At 38.5% G+C, this 23,591-nt stretch overlaps 1 protein-coding gene across 2 annotated transcripts in view; it reads right to left on the minus strand.

Moving 5' to 3' along the window:
- LOC142138433 (ras GTPase-activating protein 4-like) overlaps positions 1 to 23,591 on the minus strand; it is a 156,372-nt gene that overhangs the window by 41,811 nt on the left and 90,970 nt on the right. For both annotated transcript variants that reach the window (XM_075195106.1, XM_075195107.1), the window contains 4 exons: positions 19,134 to 19,263; positions 14,035 to 14,116; positions 11,198 to 11,329; positions 8,869 to 8,960 (listed from right to left, as the gene is read on the minus strand). In XM_075195106.1, the coding sequence (XP_075051207.1) occupies positions 8,869 to 8,960; positions 11,198 to 11,329; positions 14,035 to 14,116; positions 19,134 to 19,263 (436 nt within the window). The remainder of the gene's footprint in view (positions 1 to 8,868; positions 8,961 to 11,197; positions 11,330 to 14,034; positions 14,117 to 19,133; positions 19,264 to 23,591) is intronic.

A 23,591-nucleotide genomic window follows, 5' to 3' on the forward strand; every position in this document is an offset into this window, starting at 1 on the left:
GACACACACACTATATTAATATACTGTGCCCACACTCACTATATTAGCATACTGCGCCCACACACACACACACTATATGAACATACTGCGCCCACACACACACACACACTATTTTAACATACTGCGGCCACACACACACACTAACTTTATTAAAACACTGCGTCCTCACACACAATATATTAACATAGTGCGCCCACACACACACTATATTAAACTTCTGCGCCCGTACACACACTATATTAACATACTGCGCCCACACACACTATATTAACATAACATAACACACACACACACACACACACACATTATATTAACATAACATAACTGTGACTGGATCACTTATAAATAACTTATGGCAGAAATTTATTTAAAGGAAATAGTGCAGGGCGCTTATTTATATAATTGCAAATGTACTTATTTTTGATATTGTGGGTATGTTGGTAAAAGAGATATCTTTATTTCTGAGAAAAGGGGAAGAAATGTGTTTGTTCTATCTTTGTTAGAGGAAATGCATGATTTCTGAGGTATATATCTGATACAATAAGCCTTTGTAGAGGAAGTCTTTGTGTATCGTGATGTGGGGAAATTACTTGTTTGGGGTTTTGTACCTTTCTTTGGGAATGTGTATTCTGCGACTGTCTGAAGAAAGGACTTATGTCTAGCACCTGAAGGCACAGGAAGGTTTAATTAGACTGCTGTTAGATTTCCTGTGTCCAAAATAAGATGCATGTCACGGGCACTAGGAGTCTTTGCCCAGGATATCACCAGATGATGGACTTACCAGAGTAATATAGTTGGTACTATGGTTCTCTGGTAGCAGGGTGACAACGGAACAGGAGAAACAGCAGATGGTGAGAGAATGCTCGAGGAAAGTCTATGACTAGCAGCAACTGGTAATGAGTAGATGAATGTACACGAGGAACCAGATGGACAAGGAAACGTAAGGAAAGTCAGTGGTCTGCGTATAGCAAGTTGTACCACTGCTATAGTGAGGAGGAATGTCCAGGAGTAGCGAGGAGGTAGTGAGAGTCAGCGGTCTGCGTATAGCAAGTTGTACCGCTGGCTATAGTGAAGGAATGGAATCCAGGTGAAAGTAGGTAACGGGGAAGTCAGTGGTCTGCGTATAGCAAGTTGTACCACTGCTTATGTGAGAGGATACTTGAAACTGGTGTCACAGGGAACAGAAGTCAGTGGTCTGCGTCAGCAAGTTGTACCACTGCTATATATATGTGAGGAGGGGCACGAGGAGATGAATGTAAAGCAGAGTATACACGGGGCACACAGAACTTGATCCCACGATGATATCCACAATACAACGATAACTGACAAGCACTGCTTGAAGTATACAAAGTCACAATAGCTATCCAGGCAATAGGAAACAAAGTCAATGGTAACAATAGCTTGAGTGGATAGGAGGCTCCGGAGGAGAACACAACTCAGTCCAGATGGATATGCAATACAAAAGCAAAGTCAATGGAAAGTATGCATACTGCGGTTCAGGAGAGCAGGCTGTCAGAGAGACGTGCAGGGATACCTGAACGGCTGAAGGCCGGCAGGAGGAGAGACCACTGGAGGGTGGAAGCGGTAATCAGGTTGGTGCAGCGCACGGCAGGTAATCCAGAATCAACGAAGCAATACTCAGGAAGCAGTAGTAAGTGGAACTGGAAACATGAAGAACACGGGAGAGTTGAGGCTGTCTGGTATCCAGTAGTAGTGGTGGAGGCAGCGGAGAGAAGGCACGCTGAGCACGGGAGAGTAGAGGCGGTCTGGAACCCTGTAGTCGTAACGGAGGCAGCGGAGAGCTGACACGATAAACACAGGAGCGTTGAGACGATCAGGAACTCTGTAGTAGTAACGGAGGCAGCGGAGAGCTGATACGATAAACCCAGGAGAGTTGAGACGATCAGGAACTCTGTAGTAGTAACGGAGGCAGTGGATAGGAATCAGCTGAGTGCAGGTACGATGAACACAGAAGAGTTGAAGTGGTCTGGAAACCACAATAGCAGTCAACAGGAATCAGCAGGAGCTGAATACACGAGGAACACAGGAACACTTTCAGAGGCTCATGGGGAATGAGACTCCAAGATCAGGCAACCAGGTAATGATCACAGGTGGTTTAAATAGGAAGGGTTGTCTGAACATCCAATCAATTAAAAGCAACAGGTACTGAAGGTTTGATAAGGGCTGCACATGCGCAGACCCTCAGGATGGCGGACGGCCACGGTTCCTGAACACACGGGAAATGGCACTCACAGTCCGGTGAGTGACACAGCAAAGTTTTAGAATATCACAGATAAGTGTAAATATTGTTAGCTTTGCATTACATGTAAATTCATGTTTGGGTAAACAAATTGCATCATGATTCTAAAAATAGCTCAGACCTCAGTAGGCTGGCTTACCCAATGAGGCTGTGTTCAAATCTGTATAAAAAGCACTGTCTTGTATTGAAAATTATTCTTCATGTGCCACCTGACCTGCTCCCTGGTACTTTCAACCAGGGTAAGCAAATAAACATCACTTGCTTCAAAGACCTGCTTCGAAACTTCTCTATCCCTGTGACCTAAAGATTAGACCCAAAATCGAATTAGTTCCCAGCTGTTTCTGAGGTTTGATCCAGCATCCAGTACCACAGCTCTGGCCAGTGTGATAGGCCAGGGGAAATCCATCCACAGCAACCCTGATCCATAGGTGGAGGTCAGGAGTACCAGCCCAGGTACACCAGTAACAGGGTACACTCGCAGCGTCAGTTTCCCAGAAGAAACCCGGTACTGGATGCTGGTAAAGGAGTCCAGTGGTGGCAGCATTTGCAAGCCCCTCCTACTCTGGTGAGAGGGCGCGTTTGGGATACCGAAAGGGAACGGTGGCAAAGTAAGCCCAGCCGGTTCCCAGCAGCAACATACAGGGTGGCGGTCCATCCTGTCACAATAACACACACACACACACACTATATTAACATAACATAACACACACACACACACACACACACACACACTATATTAACATAACACACACACACTTACCTTGTTACATCCGTACGCACATTCTGCTTCACTTCACACATGGGATGGCACCTGTCACGTGGTGCACGTCCCATGTGATTACTGGCATCTTGCAGATTGGCCACACAATGGGGAGGGAGGTATGTTACTGAATCTCCATCCGCCCAGCAGTGCGAGGGAGGTGCTGCTGCTGCTCGGGTAGGCATGCAGACGGCTGGATCGGCCCATCTAGCCATCGGCCCTTCTGGCATTTGCCAGAAGTGTCAGGTGGCCAGTCCGGCCCTGCTGAATATGGACCATAGAAATCTGTAGTTATATTGCTATATGCAGTAATTACATAATTAAATCACTTCATTTTCATTCCAATAGGATCCTACATATTTACATCTCCTTAAAATCTATATAGTTATAATAGTCAGTGCTATGAGGTCCTTAATAGTTTATATACATTTTATCTGAATTCCTGCTGTTAATGTCTTAACATTTGCTACATAGGTATTTCAATTAGTGCTAAGAATATTTTCTGTACATGAATCAGGGAGCACCTGTAAATGGCTTCTCATATTCACGTTGCTGTGAATTGCCTAATATTTATACACAAGTACATTATATACTGGACCTGAACTGTCTGCAAAACAAAACAAAACGTATGACACCTGACACAGTATCACTGTTCTACGCGGCTGCAGCGGTGAGCCTGCTCCCAGACATGATTCATGATGTTTTAACATAAGTTATATGATTTTTGAGTTTTGCTTTCACTAGTTGATGAAGCATCTAATAAATAAATCATCAAGTTGAGCAAGCTCTGAGCTAAGCACTTATTTTCCAGCTGTTGCTCTGAGCTTTTCCATTTATTCTAGGCTTTTCAAAGTCCTTTTGAGGAATCTATTACAATTAGCTCTCAGTCACTATATTATGTACTCTTTTTTTCTGTTTTATTAATATTGTTTGGAGTTTCTAGGCCCCGTGTTGAGAGCTGCATTGGAATAACGTTTCTAGACTATTTTGTTTACCATTATCTTTTATTTACCGTTGATAATTTTTTTATTGGCTTTACAGCCTTACACTTTAGCGCCATCAATGTTAATTATTTTTAGTGGTTACATTTTCATTACAATTACACCTCCTATGTTGGTTTAATGATCCCAATGTTCTCCATAATTCTCACATTTATAATTTTTTGTTTCATAGATATGTGAGATCAAGTGTTACCTGATGTAGGGGTTTTGAACCTCAAATCCAAAACCTGAATGGTGAAATCACCTCCATGTGCTTTATAAATATGGATTAGTTATAAAGGATTATTTTGACCATTGTATTTGTTAATATGTAAGTCAATTTTAACTTCAATCCTTAATCAATGATTGAATTAAATAACATAAGTGAATATGTCTGTAACTGAAAATGACAGAACATAGGCATCTGATGAATAGTAACACAATACATTACTGAAAATATCATAAGTAAATACTATAATTCAGTTCGAACTTAAAATCCAAATAACATATTACACTTATTCGCCAATATAAGTCCTTCAGACTTTTTCAATAACAGACTACATTGACAGCATGATTATCCATTGGATTATTATCTGTACTTTTTATGTAGGAATTATGTTTTGCCATTAAGTCCCCTAAATTCTGAAATATTGCTCCTATTTCTCTCACATCAATAGAATTAAATGAAAAATTCTATTTAATTTTTTATCCAATCTGTTAAATTGGACTTCTTCCTACCACAATAATTATTATTAATTTATAAAGCACCTATCCCAATATGCAGCACTGTGCAGAGGATATGTAGTCATTCACATGAGTTCCTGCCAATTGGAGCTTACATTCTAAATTCCCTACCACACACACACACACAATCTAGGGTCCATTTTGCCAGAAGCAAAGATGGGGAAGTCGAGGGATATAGAATATGATGGTATCAAAATCCCTTCACTTACATTTTCCATATCCCCTCTTCTAAATTTCAATACCACCACTTCTAAATTTCCACTTTGACCACTGCTCAGAAGTATGTTTTTAGACTATGGGACGAAACCAGAGCACACAGAGGAAACCACGCAAACACAGGGAGTACATACAAACGCTACACAGGTAGAGCCCTGATGGAAATCAAACACATGACTCCAGCACTGTGAGGCAGCAATGGTAGCCAGTGTGCTGCCCAATGAAGTGGCATTCAGTCACATTCTCCCATCTCCATCTTTGCCCAAAGTCTATACAGTACAAGACCTTATCCCATAAAGTCTTGTCCGGTGGTACTCATTATTACGGCTCTGGGAAAGCCGAAATAGTTTTAAACAAACCCAGCATAATGATTGGTATAACAGTGATACTAATAAAAAGCCTACTTACTTTATGACAGATATTAACTTGACCGAAGGTTTGAATGAGCGGTTTGAAATAGGTACAGTACTAAATTCCGCCATTTTCCATAGACAGAGTGAAAAGACCGTTTTTAAAGCGCCAATACTTGGACCCCACATGTGTACTGCATTATACATAGTGTGGGTTGTGGGTATCGCCGCTTTAAAACCGTCCTTTTCACTCTGTCTATGGAAAATTACATAATTTTGTATTTTCTTTGTAGGGCTTCTCCATGTCGGAATAGTGGTAAACTGCTCACATCTGTCTATCTATCTATTATTCATTCTACCCATTTTGACATCAGACATTTAGACTTGTACAATCTGTGCACCAGAGTAATCACTGGATGATGTCTTCTAACGCATTGACCAAAATTATCCCCCAGTCACTGAAAATTCTGCAGAAGGATATACTCTATGTTTCCCAGAAATTAATGTCTAAATTCAGAAAGAAAGGGAAGGAATTAGCTGTTCTCGCATGCATAAAAATAGATTGGTCTTAGCAAACAAAGTATTTGGCTTGCCAATGACATCTTATTTGTTATGCAACAAATAAAAAAATGTTTATGTGCAAATATTTAAAGGATACGTCCACTTTGGTAGATTTTATTTTTTAGTAACAAATAGATCCACCCCTATATTGTGTACAGTCATTTGCTACATTAAACATTGTATTAGGTTCAAAAACCCAGGTTCAAGATGGAATGGAGGAGGGCAAGTAAAGGTTCACCAGCTAGATGGCGCAGCAGTTAGGGTCAGCCATAGACAAAAGACTGCATGCACCCGACTCCCGCAGATGAAGACAATGCAATAGAGGTAAATGCTAGATACCTGCTAATAAACTATTGTACATATGGTTATAATTGGAAAAATATACCATTTGGATCTACTTTAACCCCTAAAAAAGTCAACCAAAGTGAACTTTTTCTTTAATGAATGGAAATACTATTAATTACATAAATGTATGCTCTTCATTATATCTGTATTAATGCTTATTATTAAATCTTTACTATAGAGTTGTTTGCACTTATGTTTTGGAACTGGTTCTGGTTTTGCAACTGTATTAAAATAATATAAATAAAATTACTTTTAGTGTACACTATAAGCATGGCAAAATACCAGAAAACTGAGTCACACAGATTGCACCCCCTTCTCCTGGCATTCCAAATACAGCACACTTTCTCTCATATATGCTAAGTCCTCCTACCTGTTTCCAGTTAAATAGTCAATTACAAGCAAACCGGCTTTAATTGGCTACGCTAGATACTTTTCCTTGATTTAGATCCACCGGCCAACTTGTTCACTTCTTTGCTAGATCTCAATGGGGCTCTGCAGTGTATATCGGCTATGTACTGCACATGTGACATCAGATGGGGCTTCATTCTGACTATTGGTCTTTACATGGGGCTGCACTGTGTACTGGTATTCAGATGGCGCTGTATTGTGCACTGGTCATTGAATGGGGCTGAGATGTGTAATGGCAGTAAGATACTGTGGCCCCAAGCATCAGATGTAGATTTTAAGCTTTACTGGGCAAGTAAACAGTGTCTGAACAACACTGCAAAAATTCTGCCCTATAATAAATATATGAAATATAACATACATTTGCATTTTACAGTTGTCTTCAGATTAACATGCAATACATTTCAGATGAGGCTGTGTTGTGCAATGGTCATATGGGGATGGATTGTATACTGGTAAGAAGGAGATTTTCTGCATAGAATTAAAGATCTAAAAATCCAAACATTTCAGGAGTTTTCATAGACAAGCCACACTTTATGCATACCTAATTTGTTTATTCAAAGGTCGAAGTTCCTAAAACGATGGGGATTTCTACACTCAATCTTCAATATTCTTTACTAGACTTTGTTGCTTTACAGACTACTAGGTTAATGCAGGTTGCATTAGTGACATAGAGGCAGGGCAGGATTAAGACATTGTAAGCCCCCGGGCTGTTGGTACAGTGAGGCCCCCAGTAATATTGGATTGGGCATAAGTTGCTTGACAAATGTTCATTTTAATATACTTACCATTTGTATAGATATATAGTTAAGTATATACAGAGGTCAAAGTGGAAATTAAGAATAGTCTCCCCCGCCCCTGCAGCCAATTCATTAGTCCCCCTCTTACAGCCAATTAATCAGCTTCCTCAGCCCCCTGCAGCTAATTCATCTCACTCTACTTATGAACTCCACAGCCCCAATGTATCACCTTCTATTCCCCCTTAATAGAAACAGCAATTACTGTTTGCTGCAGGATCCAGTACTTCTTTCTTCTTGCCCTGTCATTGCAGGTGTGGTCTCTGTGCTTAGTGTGGGCACGTGAGATGTGATAGTCTTACAGAACCCCACTAAGCAGCGCACCGAGCCAACACTGACAGGGCAGCTAACAGCATCAGATTTGCTGTTAGCTGCCTAAAGGAATACAGTGAGTCAGTGACAGCCAGGGCCGCCCCCTTGAGATCAGGGGCGGCCCCGATAACTGAGGGAGCCAATTGTCGCCATTTGGGGGATTTTCCTCTTTGTTCTAGAGGCCCGCCAGCTGGCCGAGGCCCCTGGGCTGCAGCCACTAAAGCCCATGCCTTAATCAGGTCCTGCATAGAGGAACCTATTTGCCAATATGTACCGCATTTTGTGTTTCTTTCAGTCTCTGAGTGTACAAAACATATGCCAAAGAACGCAGTTCATGTCCGCATGTAAAGGATACATCCGACAGCTTACAATTTCATGAACAGAGGGGGGAAGAAGCGTATGCACATAGTCAATGTATAGTAAGGGCAAGCCAAGGTCAAGTGCAGGCAGAAGCACCCGATTAAAGCTTTGACTATATATATATATATATATATATATATATATATATATATATATATATATACTGGTGACAATAATTGAAAATACTTTTTGTTTCTGTGTGTTCTGATGGAACTTCATAATATGTAATGTACGTATCCTGCAGGGTATTGTGTCTGTCTCAATATGTCAAGCGCCGTATAGGCTAAACATACCTAGACCTGTATTCAACAAGCAACGTTTCTTCAGATCCACTTGTACTTGAATATGGATGTGCTTATGCCCGATTTACGTGCATTTTTTAATGCACATTACATTAATTTTGCGTGTCTTAGTGAATCAGGTCCAGAATCTTCTATTTATTCAAATACATTTTTGTTGTACGTGAAATAATCTCATGTAGGGATTTTTAATGCTTTTTGACCAGTTTCTGAAATGCCAATAGTATTCTAAAAGTCTGAAATGCTCTTGGTTGAAAAAACTTTCCAAGTGACTCATTAAACAATTGTACAGTATGTTTGCTTTTTCCAAAACTGAATCAAAGGCAAACAATGTGCATACATAATTCCATCTTCACATATTTGCCATTCAGGCTTACAAAATCCCATTAAAACTCCACTTCTAATCTTCTAATTCCACTAAAATAACAACTTGTTATGAGAAAATGTTATAGCTGCAGAAATAATGGACATGAACTCACTCTTCCACATTGGCTTTGGACTTCCCAGGGCTTAGTCTGAACCATCCTTCTTCCTGTAAATCTTTCTGAAGTCCATTTAAGTTGATCACTACCTAAAAAAGAAGAGCAGTGGAAAAATGGCTAGTGCTAATTATAATTAAAATACAAGTCTGCCCATCATGTCTTGCTGTCCAGTCCAAGTTCATTAGAGATATATTTGCTTTTTATAACAGTATGGAGACAAAGTAGGAGGAACCATGTTTTGCTTGTATATTTACCTACCCTACCTACCTACCCTTCAATTTTACTTCCCTGCTACTTCCATTTTCAGTGGTTCATCTCACAGCCTAGATGGAAAGGCTGTGAAGGAAATAGCATAAGCAGGAAGAGCAATCAGAAGCTGCACTTTCAGAAATCTCCATGATTGAGACTTCTGATTGCTCTTTCCAGTAAACCGCTCCACAGACATTTTAAAGTTATGACGTTGAATGTTCTGCTTGTTATATGGTATGGCAGCTTTAAGAGAGTTTTTGTACAGCAATCCATAAATTACCATCTTTTCCCATTCTCTGGACTCCATATTGCTTCTGTACTACTGAACTTACAATGCTTATTCAGGTTGTGTACAACATTAGAACAAAACTCATCATTGCCAATCAGACTGCAGCTGGGATGAGCAAAATACTTTGGCAAATTCCGACAGCTGCATTGTTTTTTTAAAAAATATTTTTGAAACTGTGATGGCGGAACAGTGTGGTGGAAACAAAATCCTGTTTGAGGATAATTGATCAGTCTATTAAGGGTACAACTAGAGTAACTGGTTAAAACTTAATTTAGGACAGCACTCATAATGTGTACATTTTCAGACCTGCATGACAGAACAATTACTAAATGACATAACTGGGTCTTGAAACAATGTCAATGCCCATAAATAAAATCTCTTGCGTTTTGCTGAACAATATGGCGGTTTACCACTACTGGAGTGCATTATTATGAGAATAGAAAAGGAGTGTTGTGTGTGCTGTCCAATAAAGGCGTGTGGTGCGATTCTGCTTCTTTGACCTGGATTTCCCCAAATCCCTGGTCCAAAAGAGTTTTTGTTATTTATTTTTGAGGGAGTAAACCCACTATTTCATATTAATATATGTATTAATGTATTATTTTATTCTGCCCCTGCATCAGGACACTGTTCTAAAGATGTGGGTAGAGTTTCAGCTGTCTGTCATGGAGTGTGGAGGTTACTTTGTAATATTGCAGTGCAAAATCTGTATTTTACCTCCATGGTTCATATCTGAAAACTTTGGGGCTTAATGCCCTTTAAGTTTGGTATTTAGCTCATTATTGCAATTCTGTATGTATGGTATCATATGATAAGAAGAGCTAGCACCTCCTATGCACTGTGTGCTGGTACAATGTTGACCAAACGCTGACATATTGTGCAGTCAACATAAAGAAAAATAGCAACAATACTGAATATAGATACAAGCCTGTAAATAGTATTTCCTTTTCTCTAGCTACCGCAGCAATATGAAACAACTCTTTGCTGCCAATATACAAAAGCAGGAACAAAGCACTGTGAAATTCACTGGCTGATAAATCTCATTCCTATTTGTAATCATTTTCATTTCACTTAGTGTGCTCCACTGAACTCATTTCTGTTCCCAAGATAGACAATTATTTCACACGCTTCTCCCACTCTAGCTTTAAAATGACTGGGAGAAAGCTGTCCTAATGATAATAGGTTCTCTCTTGGCTTTCTACGTTCAGCCATTGAAATTCCATTATTCATGATGTTATTTTCCAATACAGGATGATCATAAACAAGATACAACTACTTTACTGATGGACTATGCCAAATTGCACATAGTGGCAGAGTTCTCTGCCCATATGTAGATATATTCTGTTTATGTATGTTGTGTGTTATGAAAACACGCTGTACTATGCACAACAATGTGCAATAGAAACATGACGTCTTTTGTCATCTTCCCTTCCACTCATCCTCCTCATTCCTCCCTTGACAGTAAATGGAAGATGTCATTTTCTCTAGTATATTTATATAGAAACATATACAATACTAGCTAACAATCTATTCAATGAATACTATCTATGTTATAGATAGTGGCAACCATCTGAATATTGTCAACATTATCTACACTCATATAACGACACATAAGTTTAATTTTATTATTTTCATATTAGTACTTAAGATGTAGACCAGTTTCCACAATCAGTATTAGTATAAATGTTTACATATGATTCACAAATTTGGGTTCACCACTCCTAAATATTATAACATATGCAAACAATCTAAGAAGATAAGCTATTACTACTATGATGATAATTATCTTACCTTTCCCAGGAAGTCGTTTTTACTGACAAGATCCCAGTCCCAAACTTCTATTATTAACTTTTCAGTAAAAGATTCATCCAAATCAAACTCAAACACTTCATTCCACCGGGGATAGCAAGACTTTTTCACAACCTGTTAACATAAATATCTCCTAATGACTGAAAATTAAGATGGGTATCTTGTGTCATTGTTACATTAGTAAACAGTAAAAGTAATTTCCAAAAGTGGGAACTAATGTGTAGAACATTCATCATAGGTACAAGGTCACATCCCGGTGTTTGGAACTGCCCAAGAGACATCAATCTGTGCCTACTTTTATGGGATGTCAGCTTCATTCAAAGTCTTGCCTTCTAAGACCAGCCCCCTTCATTAGTTCCCCTAACATACTGCTGATTTTGCATGCCTTATTTAATTGCAATTATATTGGGACTGTCTTGATTATGTGTAACTGTTTTTGAGTATTTTGTATTACATTGGTCTAGAAGTGCCTAAAAATGTATTTTCCTGTAAAAGTGAACTTTTGAAGGCACAAATGGCAGCCAATTGAAAGTATAGAACTCCTGATTACTGGGATCTTATAAAGTCAATGAGCTTATGTGAGAAAGAAGATGCTGTAATGCCATGCACAAAGCAGAAAACTCTTTCCTAAATGCTCCTTTTCTAACCCTTTGTCTTATTTAAATAGTTTTATCTCAGTTTTCAATGTGGGTGCATATATAGGTGCACTTATATGCCTGGCCGGCACTCAGAATGGAACTCTCCAGATCTATCCAGCTCCTGGGGGTAAATTTATCAAGCTGATGTTGCCTATAGCAACCAATCAGATTCTAGCTGTCATTTATTTAGTACATTCTACAAAATGACAGCTATAATCTGATTGGTTGTTATAGGCAACATCTCCACTTTTTCAAACCCGCAGCTTGATAAATTTACCCCCTGGTGTAAATTTAAACAAAGTTCAAACGGACAGCAATACATTTTCAATGTAGTAGCAATTAGCTTGGCTCGATCTAGTGTAAATTAGACAATGAAAGCAAATGTCTGATTGGTTTCTATGGGTTACTTCACATTTTTAGTAAATAATTCACTGACAGGTTAATTGTAAAAACACGTAAAAGCAATTAAATATATCATATTCCGTTGATCATATTGAACCTATAGAGCAGTCTACTCTGGGTATAAAGAAGTTTTGGATCACTTTGGAGAGAATCACATTGCTCTAATCCAAAATAAGTTACATATATTTTACATGAAACAAGCTAAAATAAACAAGCATTACAATAATAGTCTCACATGTAATTCCAGTAAGGCATTACATTAAGTCTAACAGGCATGTCAACTACACTCGTTTATTGCTGATGATTCATTATCTGAATAAATGTTCTTCAGAAAGTTTATCATTGTTTAGTGTGAGCTTTAATCATATTATATTACATATTAAAAATAATTATGTGCAATACTGGTATAATTGATTGTTGTGAATCAATGTTCTTATTTTCTAATGTTTATGGTTTTTTTTAAATTACTTAAACTGAGTTTTGATCTTCTTTAACAAAAAAGTACATCATAACATCAGGAAACACATGCGATCTAAGCCAAATAATATAGAAACATTAAGGTATTTCTTTCCCCGCAATGTTATTTTTTCAAATTCTATTGAAGAGTGCAGAGATTTATTAAACATGTTAAAAATAAATCAAGATTAAATCAGAGATAAAGATTGGCAACTAAATACAATGCCGGCCCTTGGACAGGAGACCTGTTCATTGAAGCATGCTTGTGTTTCCCATGCGTTCACAATTTTTCCAGGACAGTCCAGCTTTTGTCACATGAAATATGTAACTATGAGGGATGACTCAGACACAAAACTAGGCCAAAAAAGGTATAGACGTGAGAGAGTAAAGAATTTACAATCTACAGGGAGAGTCCTTATCAGATGTGCTTGCTTTAAATGTCCCTTTTTCTGTAAAACATCTTTATTTAGTACGGTGAGATCTATACTAAGGACTATAATTTGCTACTTGTTTTATGATGGTGCTCTGTTACTACTCTCAGCACAGTTAAGCTTTGATAGCATAACTAACTCTTCCTTTACTTTGGTCAGTCCTCTTCTGTTCCTTTGCTGCTTGCGTTTACCACTTTTATCCCTATTTTATACCTTATATAAAATAGGACATATTGAAACCAATGAATAAAAACAAAGAAATAAAAACTAAAATAAAAACAAACATATTTTCTGTAAAACCTGTCACATTGTAGAGAATTGTTCAAACAGATGAGTCATACATATACAGTGCAGAGAAGAAGAGCATGATAACAAAGTAAGAAACACAAATTATAGTATTTTCTATCATAGGATTGTAGCTCTTGCACTTCTTTACATGTAGCTTGCCACCTCCTTGACCAAACTGAAGCTAGCCATACACCGACCAGCTCTGACAGCCAAGAAAGGAGATCTGTCAGTGCTGAGCTAACTTTTCCCAGCTGTTCAAGCTACTAAGATGAGAAGGTGTAGCATATAAGACTCTTAAGTGAATTGGTTGCAGCATATGTTCAGTATAGAGTTACCTTTGGTATCAACAAATTGAACAGGGGATATAACTATAGATATCATATAAACACTGACAGCACTCTCCTGTCCTGGCTGTCAGCACTGTTGGTACACAGCTACAATCTGGTAATGGTTGGTGGGAAAGGGATAGTGGACCCCCAAGGAATCTGTAGCTGTGGGGTTGTCTAAATGCGTACAACTCCTTTTATGAAATAGAAATGTCTTCCCATACAAACAAGACAATGTTATTAGAAATGACATCATGTATGTAGAAGAGAAGACTCACTGAACTCTCTTGTATTTTGGCATTGTAGTGCACTCTAACAAATGGGTCTGATGCTCCATTCCGGTCTTTTCTCGCTAAGTCCCTGAAAGGTAAAATGCAAATTCAACGTTAAAGTGCAATTTGCCAGTCCTGAATTATACATTTTGGGATGTTTGATGAAACATCTGGCAATAAGGATATTGTATGCCTAAAATAGGATTTGTAGGTATTGGATTTGAAGTAGAAAAGTCATACCCTTCCTATTTATTTCCATGGTTTAATAGTGGAAGAAAATAAATCAACTGATATCCAGTTGTTGAAATGTAGGGCTTGTTCCCACCAATGCATTCTAAAATGTTAATGCAGTGTTTAAAACTTTAGATTGCGCCACATACTATTTCTCATGCATTACCGCACACTACCTGAACAATAGATTGTATTGGTAAAAGCACAGTAGTTATGTTTCACACATGCCCTGGACTGTAAGTGTTTGGGTAATGAATGTTAAACTCAGGGATGGCAACTTTTCCAACCCTTAATTTCAGGCATAATGGCCAAGTACTCCACAGATCCCCTGACCACTGTAACAAAAAAAGTAACATAAATCACACACCCACTTTACAGAAAACAAAGGATAAAAACAGTCCAGAAAAACAACTAATAGAGTCACAGTTCCAACCGTGCTTTAACCACACATTGAAGCCCTCATCCTTAATCTTCTATCTTGATCCACCAAAGCTGGGTGACTCTTCCCCAGGCCAACCAAAAAGACTCCTTACTTAGGAAACTAGCTCCAGAAGCACATTGTACTAAATAAATTAAGCTAACTTTATGAACCATTTATGAACACGTGGACAGAGGACAAGGTAGTGGCACAACATAACTTCTCCACTGAAGCGCTGTGACACGCCGCTTAAGAAGCACTCACCGGCTCACAAGAAGCACCACCTCCTCCACTCTCACTACACACACTCTTGTGTACTGCCTGTCACATCATCAATTACTAACAGCTGAAAAGTACAACAAATTGAAAGAAATTATACAGATAACTGGGCTGCCATAGGCAGCCCTATAAACATTTACCCAACTCCTTGAACACTCAAGTGAAAACTGAGGTACACAGGGGCTGGGAGAGGGGAGGAGCCTCAGCCTTCAGAAAATTAACTCTTGAGTGCTGGACACCTGCAACCTAACCACAACCCATTGTAGCAGTGTCCCTAGATAAGGATGTTGGAGAAATACATTCTTTTACTTATGATTGGCAGGCGGGAGAAAGGGAATCCGATTCAGGATGAGGGCTTTTCTTTCTGATAAAACCTAAGTTCTTGGTTTATAGTATGTCTCGTGCAAGAAATTTTGCTTGGATTTTTTTTTAACGAAGATATTTTAATGAGGGGTTGAGAGGTAGTATGTATTTTGATCTATACATATAGTTTGTTTTTTTAATTTATCTGACAAGCCTGGGAGTTGGTTAGCACTATAACATGGGGTACCTCAAGCTGCTGGTTTCCCTGTTACAGTGATAGTCAGCTCACGATGGCTAGCATTGGGCCTGGTTATTCCATGGAGGGCAACACTGCCCAGTTTTACTTATTGAGCCTCATTTAGAGTCGGACGCAATATGCGTCTAAGACATGGAGGAGTGGGAGTGTGCCGCAGCTTGGTAGGGTATTACGAGTGGCATGCAACCCCGGTTGCGTCCCACCCGTAATATCTTACCAGCTGCAAGCAGTTCGTGCAGCTACCTAATTCCTGCCGCACAGTTTTAGCCCTTTTTTGATGTGTGTTGCGTCTGCGCCTTATTGCGTTTAGGATTTACTTACAGGGTCACACCTTCACAATTCCATGTTCCGCACTTTCCCTCGTAGTAAGCCGCAAGCTGTCGCAAGTGTAAATTGCGTCTAAGATTCAGGCGGATATGGTGCTTGCTGCACATGCGTGATAGTGATTTTTTGGTTGATGCGCCTAAAATTAACTTTGCGTCCAACTCTAAATGAGGCCCATTATGTATTAATTTACTACAAAAATAGAAATTATTTTCTATTATACCTTGAAAGTTTCTCTACTGACCAATTACATCTCTTTCTGCAATACTTCAACAATAAATATTCCCTATTGAAAAAATAGAGACTGTCTGGTCAAACCAAGTGTAAATTAAGGAAACATTGATTTTTTTCAAATTGACCGACATGGGGGACAAATGTCTGTGTAATTGACATTTATGCTTTATATTGGTGGGAACAAAAAAGACACAATAAACACTGGTGGTGTTAGTAAAGTACACTACCATGTGCATTTTCAAATAGGCAAATGACAACAATACATTGTTTAGGGGTAGAAACTATGGACAAACACAAATAGTTAATACCCCCAAATTTGTTCAATAATTACCATAAGAAAAATTGTTTCTATGCCTAAAATAAAAAGAGATACAACATAATGAAATAGAAAGTCCAGGTCAATAACATTAAAATGTAAAAGCTTTTAAGAAAATAAACATCAATATAATTCACTTGGGAATTTAACTGAATTAAATACCTGACCTGACTTCTCTGCATTGTTTTCACTGACATTTAAGTCTAAAATGACCTCTGTGCAGTGCTGGCCGGATGACCTGAAGGGTGCTTCATAAAATTACAAATCCTTATTTTCTAGGTAAAAGAAAACACCCCACTGATTTACTGCTACATATGTAACTGAAGGATATACAATAAAAGTGAACTGAGCATTAGATTTATTAAGAGGATTGATACCATAATATATACAGTCAATCCCCTATTTTACATTTTACAAGGGATCATTAAAAATTGGTGTAAATTCTGGTAAAGTGCACAATGAAGGACATTCTAAAAACATTCCAAACATCAAGAACAATAAAGTAAAACACACAAGACCATTTACAATTAACCATGTTGTGTTATTTTGTTCAACAATTTGTTCCAGCATGTCAAATGTCTAGAGGTTCTAATTACTGTACATTAATACACAACAAAAAGGTTAATGTGACAGTACACAATGCTGCATCGGGGTCATTTTGTGGAGTAAAAGGTAGTGTAAAATTAAGGAAATAGAACTACTGAAATGCATTAGGGAATAACACCACTAATAAAAAGAAACATACGAGGGATCTGTAATATCGGGAAATGTAAAACAGGGATTTCACTGTAATGTAGAAGCCACAGACCACAAAATGAATAAATACATTCAGCACAGAAAGATAAAATGTGTCAGAGCCACTGCATATTTACATTAGACATACAGTGAGGGTCCAAACAGTTTATGAATGCCATAAGAACACTTACTAAACAACATCACAATCTGCTACATGTCATATGACTCATTCTCTGTAAGTGCTATTTACTACACTTGAATAGTCTGCTTAAAATGTTAGTACACGATCATTTGATAACAAATTAGTTTAATCTTCTCCGCTCATAATGTGTTTTGAAATAACCAGTGCATGCTTTCTGTTGGGCGAAATAATCAGTCTCTTTAATAATTTGAATCATACAAATGCATTAACCCTTAGAGATATTATTTCAGTTAACTTAGCACATGCTTACCCTACAAACATTTCCTAAATTCTGTCTTTACGTAGCTTATATAATGTATATTATATATAACAATATTCTACAATAAATAATAAAGGTTCTTTTCCCATGTTTTCTTTGTACCAAAAATATCTGAAGCTTCAGGCCCACTGGAGGATTAGTTTAGTAAATTGTAAGATTAAGGAACAGAACATGCAGCAGCCATTTAAACACCAGAAACATTTGTTGGATAATGCAAAAATGAATGGGCCTATTTATCATCCTTTGACAATAAGACTGATTTTGTATCTCTGCTTACCGCAGCGATAGAAAAATTAATCATCACCGCAATTTATTACAAAAATATTGCCAGGGCAGGGCAGCTGAGTGATACTAAATAATACTCTGCTGCCTGGCGATACAGGCCAGGAGCGATAAGACTTAACTTTGCCTGGCCGGTCTCGGTGGATATACTTCACCTAGTTGGTACGCACAACCGCATTGAAACTGGAAGCCCAGTTTTAGGCTTTCTGTTCCACTAATCATAAAGGGATAAATATAAAAAAAAAAAATCTATATGAAAAAAAAAAAAATGTTTCAACACCAAAACTGATTTATTGAACTAATAAAGCATTTTTTTATTCAGTTATTTTTTATGTTCCCGCCATCCTGAGAAGGATTGCAGTGGTACTTGTACCACCGTAGTCCTTGATAAATAGGCTTCCCCAACTGCCTAAACTGAAAGGTCAGCTTCATCAACAACCTGTTCTACTAACTATGGGTATTATGTTTTATTAGCAAAATATTTTTCTACCTGGAGTTCTCCCATCATTTATTTAAAGTGTGTGGATGCTTAACTTAATCAACAACATGATTAGTACTTTTCACAATTTGTAATAAGCAAAGTGATGAACAAGCCAGTTTTAGTGCAGGAGAGACCATTATGGAGGACTTTACAACTTATGGTGGAAAATTCTGGTCTACGCCCCCTAGACCAGAATTTGTATCTAGTTCTACATCGTTATTACTAAATGCATAGTTTCTGCACCCAAGAGCAAAATTTGCAACAAATACCTGTATGATTTCACAGCATAGCTTATAGTGGCACAATGTACAACATGACAGAATATAATAGCAGAACACACATATAGGATGTATTATTTGTTGTTTGTTTTTATTTGCTGTGCTAAAATGCAGATAAAAGTGGCAATATATATATATTTTTATAGAATATGAAGATCATTTACCATAATTTTAAGGACAATTTACAAATACTCTCTTTTAGAGATTATGCTCACAGTGGCACAAGGTATATGAGAGCGACAGACCTGCAATCATCTCAGGCAGCACATAGCTTGGAACACTAGAGCAGGTGAGGTTTCTCCTCTGTTAGGGGAGAATTTTTTAGCTGTTTTTCCTGCCATTCTTCCATTTAACCAATGTAACATTCACTTCTGTATTTGCAATTCAATTCCAACATTTTGCAGCAATGTGAAGTAATATAAAGCATTTCATTTCTCAGTAGTGCAATAAATTTAATGCTTCTATTAGAAGAGAAGAAAAGTAACAAATTGTGTGCCCTCATCTTACCTTGCCTCAAATATGGTGCAGCGCATTTTACGAGACAAATCAGTAGTAAATATTTCAATCTTAAGGTGGATTTCCCCTTGTACTTCTTCATCAGGATCTATTTCTGTTAGATTTAACCACCCATTATATCCTAGAAAAAAAATAAAACATTATTAATTAAAGCTCACAAACTTCTAAAATGCACCTAATGGACCTTATTTATAGTTAGGCGCAAACACATTTTTTTGCATGGAGGAAAAGTACTGCTTGCTTTTACATACAGCACACAAATGGCAGCTTTATTTTTATGCTGCAGTTTAGAGTTGAGCTAGAATGTGCTCTCCTGTTAACTCTAAATCTGTCCACACATTTTAAATTAGCCTTGCAGTGCAACAAGATTTTGCTAAGGTGCAAAATAGCACCTTATAGCTACATAAGCAATTATCTTTCATTGCTGTTCCTTGCAATTAAAGTCACATATAAGGGGTTCGCCACAAAAGGGTATGCTTCAGTTAGTTGTGTTCAAGCAGGGCTCACCTACCAATTGTTCAATAGAGCCTCATAAATAAACTGTGCATGGTTTAAAGTTTGGGCACGCTTGGTGTGAATTTGCGCAAGTGTAACCAATAATCAACCACGTTTACCAGCCAGCCAGTTTAATTAATCAATCAAGTAGAATATGATTTCTTCAGAACAACTGTTTGCCTCCATCTTGATAGTTTCTAAATATTAAAAGCCCAGAGCCCTATCAGATTAATGCAGGCAAGTTAAAATGTCATAGCTGTTGCCACAATACACATTGCAACACAAAAGCAATGCAGAATGTAAAATAAAAAGAAGCAAAATGCACACAGAATGATACCTTTACAATAGCACTTCTTTGGGTAAAATAATTTCATGATGGAGCAGTTAGTAATATGAAAAAAATAAAATGAATATTGTTTACACAGCACCGACATATGCAGAATGCTGAGTATTCTGGCACAGTAAGATGCAACTATTGTACTCTTAATTAATATTAAACACACACTGCAAATTTGCAAATGCAGGTTACAGATGCTTCTGCTTCAATAAAACGGCTGATTGTGGCTTTTTGCTACGAATCCCTCCAAGCCAAAGCCTAATACTATGTAATTAAGATTTCCCCCACCTGCCACCTTCGTTTTCCTCATACGATTGTATGCAGCAGGCATTATGAGCTCCAGGCAGCAGTATATGTAGGAGTAGTAAGTAAGTGTTTTGTGGTAAGGATTGCAGAGGTGTTTTCTCTGCAGTTCCAGTTAAGAGAGATAAGAAAATATGAGTTTTGTCATTAAAATGAGTGTATCCTTTGTTAATGTTATAGTTTCTCTTCGCTAACACTCTGCATTGTTCAAAGGTGCAGAGTAGGAGCAGTATCTTACTGGATGTCCAGCTGAATTTTGTGACAGTTTGGACTGGTGGTTTCACTCTCTCTCTCTTTCTTTTTTTTTTACATTTTTTAATGCTAGCAAAAACCGCAGTTAAAAAACTCATCTCAACCATGTTTGTGTTTGATATGTTCTATCTCTAATCTATCTCATCGTCTATATATCTCTAATCTATCTCATTGTAGCCATTACTAATGTGTTTACCAGGAGTAATGATTAATAATACTCACATTCTAAATGCTACAAGTGGAATCACAGAGAATAATAATACTGCTGTTATCTTAGTGAGCTCCGCTGCCTTGTTGGTAGAACTTGGGGAATAACTGTTCAAGCTGTTTCCAGCAGCAAGCATCATCATCATCATCATCATCATTTATTTATATAGCGCCAACATATTCCATAGCGCTTTACAATTGGGGACAAACGTAATAAACTAATAAACAAACTGGGTAAAACAGACAAAGAGGTGAGAAGGCCCTGCTCGCAAGCTTACAATCTATGGGACAATGGGAGATTGACACATGAGGTTAAGTATACATTTTGCATCTTGGCCCAGCCAGACTGCAAAGGTAGGGTGACTCATAAGCTAAATGATCCTGTCACACAACAATGTTGGTCCGGGGGTAGTTGTCTTGTGTGAAATTGTGTAACAGGCTAAAGGTAGTGAGGTTAAGATGGTGGTTGAGGAATATTATAAGCTTGTCTGAATAGGTAGGTTTTCAGAGAACGCTTGAAAGTTTGTAGAACAGAGGAGAGTCTTATTGTGCGAGGGAGAAAGTTCCATAGAGTGGGTGCAGCCCGAAAAAAGTCCTGTAACCGGGAATGGGAGGATGTAATGAGGGTGGATGAGAGACGCAGATCTTTTGCAGAACGGAGTTGCCGAGTTGGGAGATATTTTGAGACAAGAGAGGAGATGTATGTTGGTGCAGCTTTGTTGATGGCCTTGTAGGTTAGTAAAAGTATTTTATATTGGATTCGGTAGAAGACAGGCAGCCAGTGTAGAGACATACAGAGTGATTCAACAGAGGAATAGTTATTTGCAAGGAAAATCAGTCTTGCCGAAGCATGCAAAATAGATTTTAGGGGTTTGAGTCTGTTTTTGGGAAGACCAGTAAGGAGGGAATTGCAATAGTCAATGCGGGAGATGATTAGTGCATGAATTAAGGTTTTAGCAGTGTCTTGTGTGAGATATGTGCGTATTCTGGAAATGTTCTTTAGATGTATGTAACATGATTTAGATATAGAGTCAATGTGGGGAACAAAGGATAGGCGTGAATCAAGGATTACACCTAGGCAGCGAGCTTGTGGGGTGGGATTTATGGTCATGTTATCAACAGAGATAGAAATGTCAGGTATGCTCTTGTTGGCGGGTGGGAATATTATTAACTCTGTTTTAGAAAGATTAAGTTTGAGTTGACGAGAGGACATCCAAGATGAAATGGCAGAAAGACAGTCAGTTACACGGGACAACACAGATGTCGAGATATCAGGAGAGGATAGATAGATTTGGGTATCATCCGCATAGAGATGATACTAAAAGCCAAAGGAACTTATTAGATTTCCAAGAGAAGCGGTATAGATAGAGAACAGCAGAGGACCTAGCACCGAGCCTTGTGGTACTCCAACTGATAGGGGAAGCGGAGCAGATGTGGCTCCAGAGAAATTAACAGTGAAAGAGCGATTAGAGAGGTAAGATGAGAACCAGGATAGAACTGTGTCTTGAAGACCTAGGGATTGCAGCGTTTGTATGAGAAGAGAGTGGTCAACTGTGTCAAATGCAGCCGAGAGATCAAGGAGAATTAGGAGAGAGTAATGGCGTTCAGTCTTAGCAGTGATCAGATCATTAACAACCTTGGTCAGCGCAGTCTCTGTGGAGTGTTGAGAACGAAAGCCTGACTGAAGAGGATCCAACAGGTTGTTTGCGGAAAGAAAGCGTGTGAGGCGAGTGTAGGCAAGTCTCTCTAGAAGCTTGGAGGGGCAAGGGAGCTGAGAGATGGGACGGTAATTTGAGAGAGAGTTTGGGTCGGAGTTTTGTTTTTTTAGAATAGGAGTAATCACTGCATGCTTGTATAGTGATGGAAAGATGCCAGTAGAGAGTGAGAGATTACAGATTTGAGTTAGAGGTGAAATGAGCACAGAAGACAGGGATCTACCAATTTGCGAGGGAATAGGATCAAGAGGACAGGAGGTAGAGTAGGAAGATAAGAAGAGCGTAGAAATTTCCTCTTCATTTGTGGGGTCAAATGAAGAAAGGGTGTCAGAGGGTAGTGGGAAGGAAATGAGCTGATTGCTTGTTGAGGAAGAGGATACCATTTCTAGTCTGATCTTATCAATCTTGTCCTTGAAGTAGGTAGCAAGATCCTGAGCACTGATAGTAGATGGAGGGTTCGGGGTGGGAGGATTGAGAAGATGATTAAATGTATTGAAAAGGCGTTTGGGGTTAGAAGCCTGAGCATAGATAAGAGATTGAAAGTATGTTTGTTTTGCAGTGTCCAGAGCATTTCGATAGGAGTGGTAGACAGAAGTATATGTGAAGAAGTCTGGTACGAAGCATGGTACTAACGAAGTCTACGGCCTACACACTCCAAGCTAACAGAGATCAGGGAAGGAAAGTGGCTGAAGAGAACAGGGCCGGAAATAAGAGGGGAGAGGGCTAAGGAGACAGAGACCACCCATGGAGCAAAAGGTGGCTGGAGAGAACAGGGAGCGAGAGTCAGCTACCGAGAACAATGGGGGAGAATGGACTGGAGAGAGCAGAGGGGTAGAGGTGGCTGGAGAGAATGGAGGTATATCTAACATAAATACCATAAAAAACAGTAAATCACTATAATTATAAAAATACATTGATAATTTATTAGCAATAATAGAATCTTTTAAATGTGGGGGAATTTGATTTTGCGGCTGGTATTGGAAATAGGCCTTTTTATTAAATGGACATGTTATTAATTTAAAACTTGGTGCTGATGGGTGGGATATGAATGACCTCTCACCAATACTGTGCTAAATGCCATAAGCCTGGAAAAACTGCAGATCAGGATCTGAAAAAGTTCACAGACCAAAGTCAGGGGAT

Source organism: Mixophyes fleayi, chromosome 2 (genome assembly GCF_038048845.1).
Source record: "Mixophyes fleayi isolate aMixFle1 chromosome 2, aMixFle1.hap1, whole genome shotgun sequence".
Lineage (NCBI taxonomy): Eukaryota > Metazoa > Chordata > Amphibia > Anura > Limnodynastidae > Mixophyes > Mixophyes fleayi.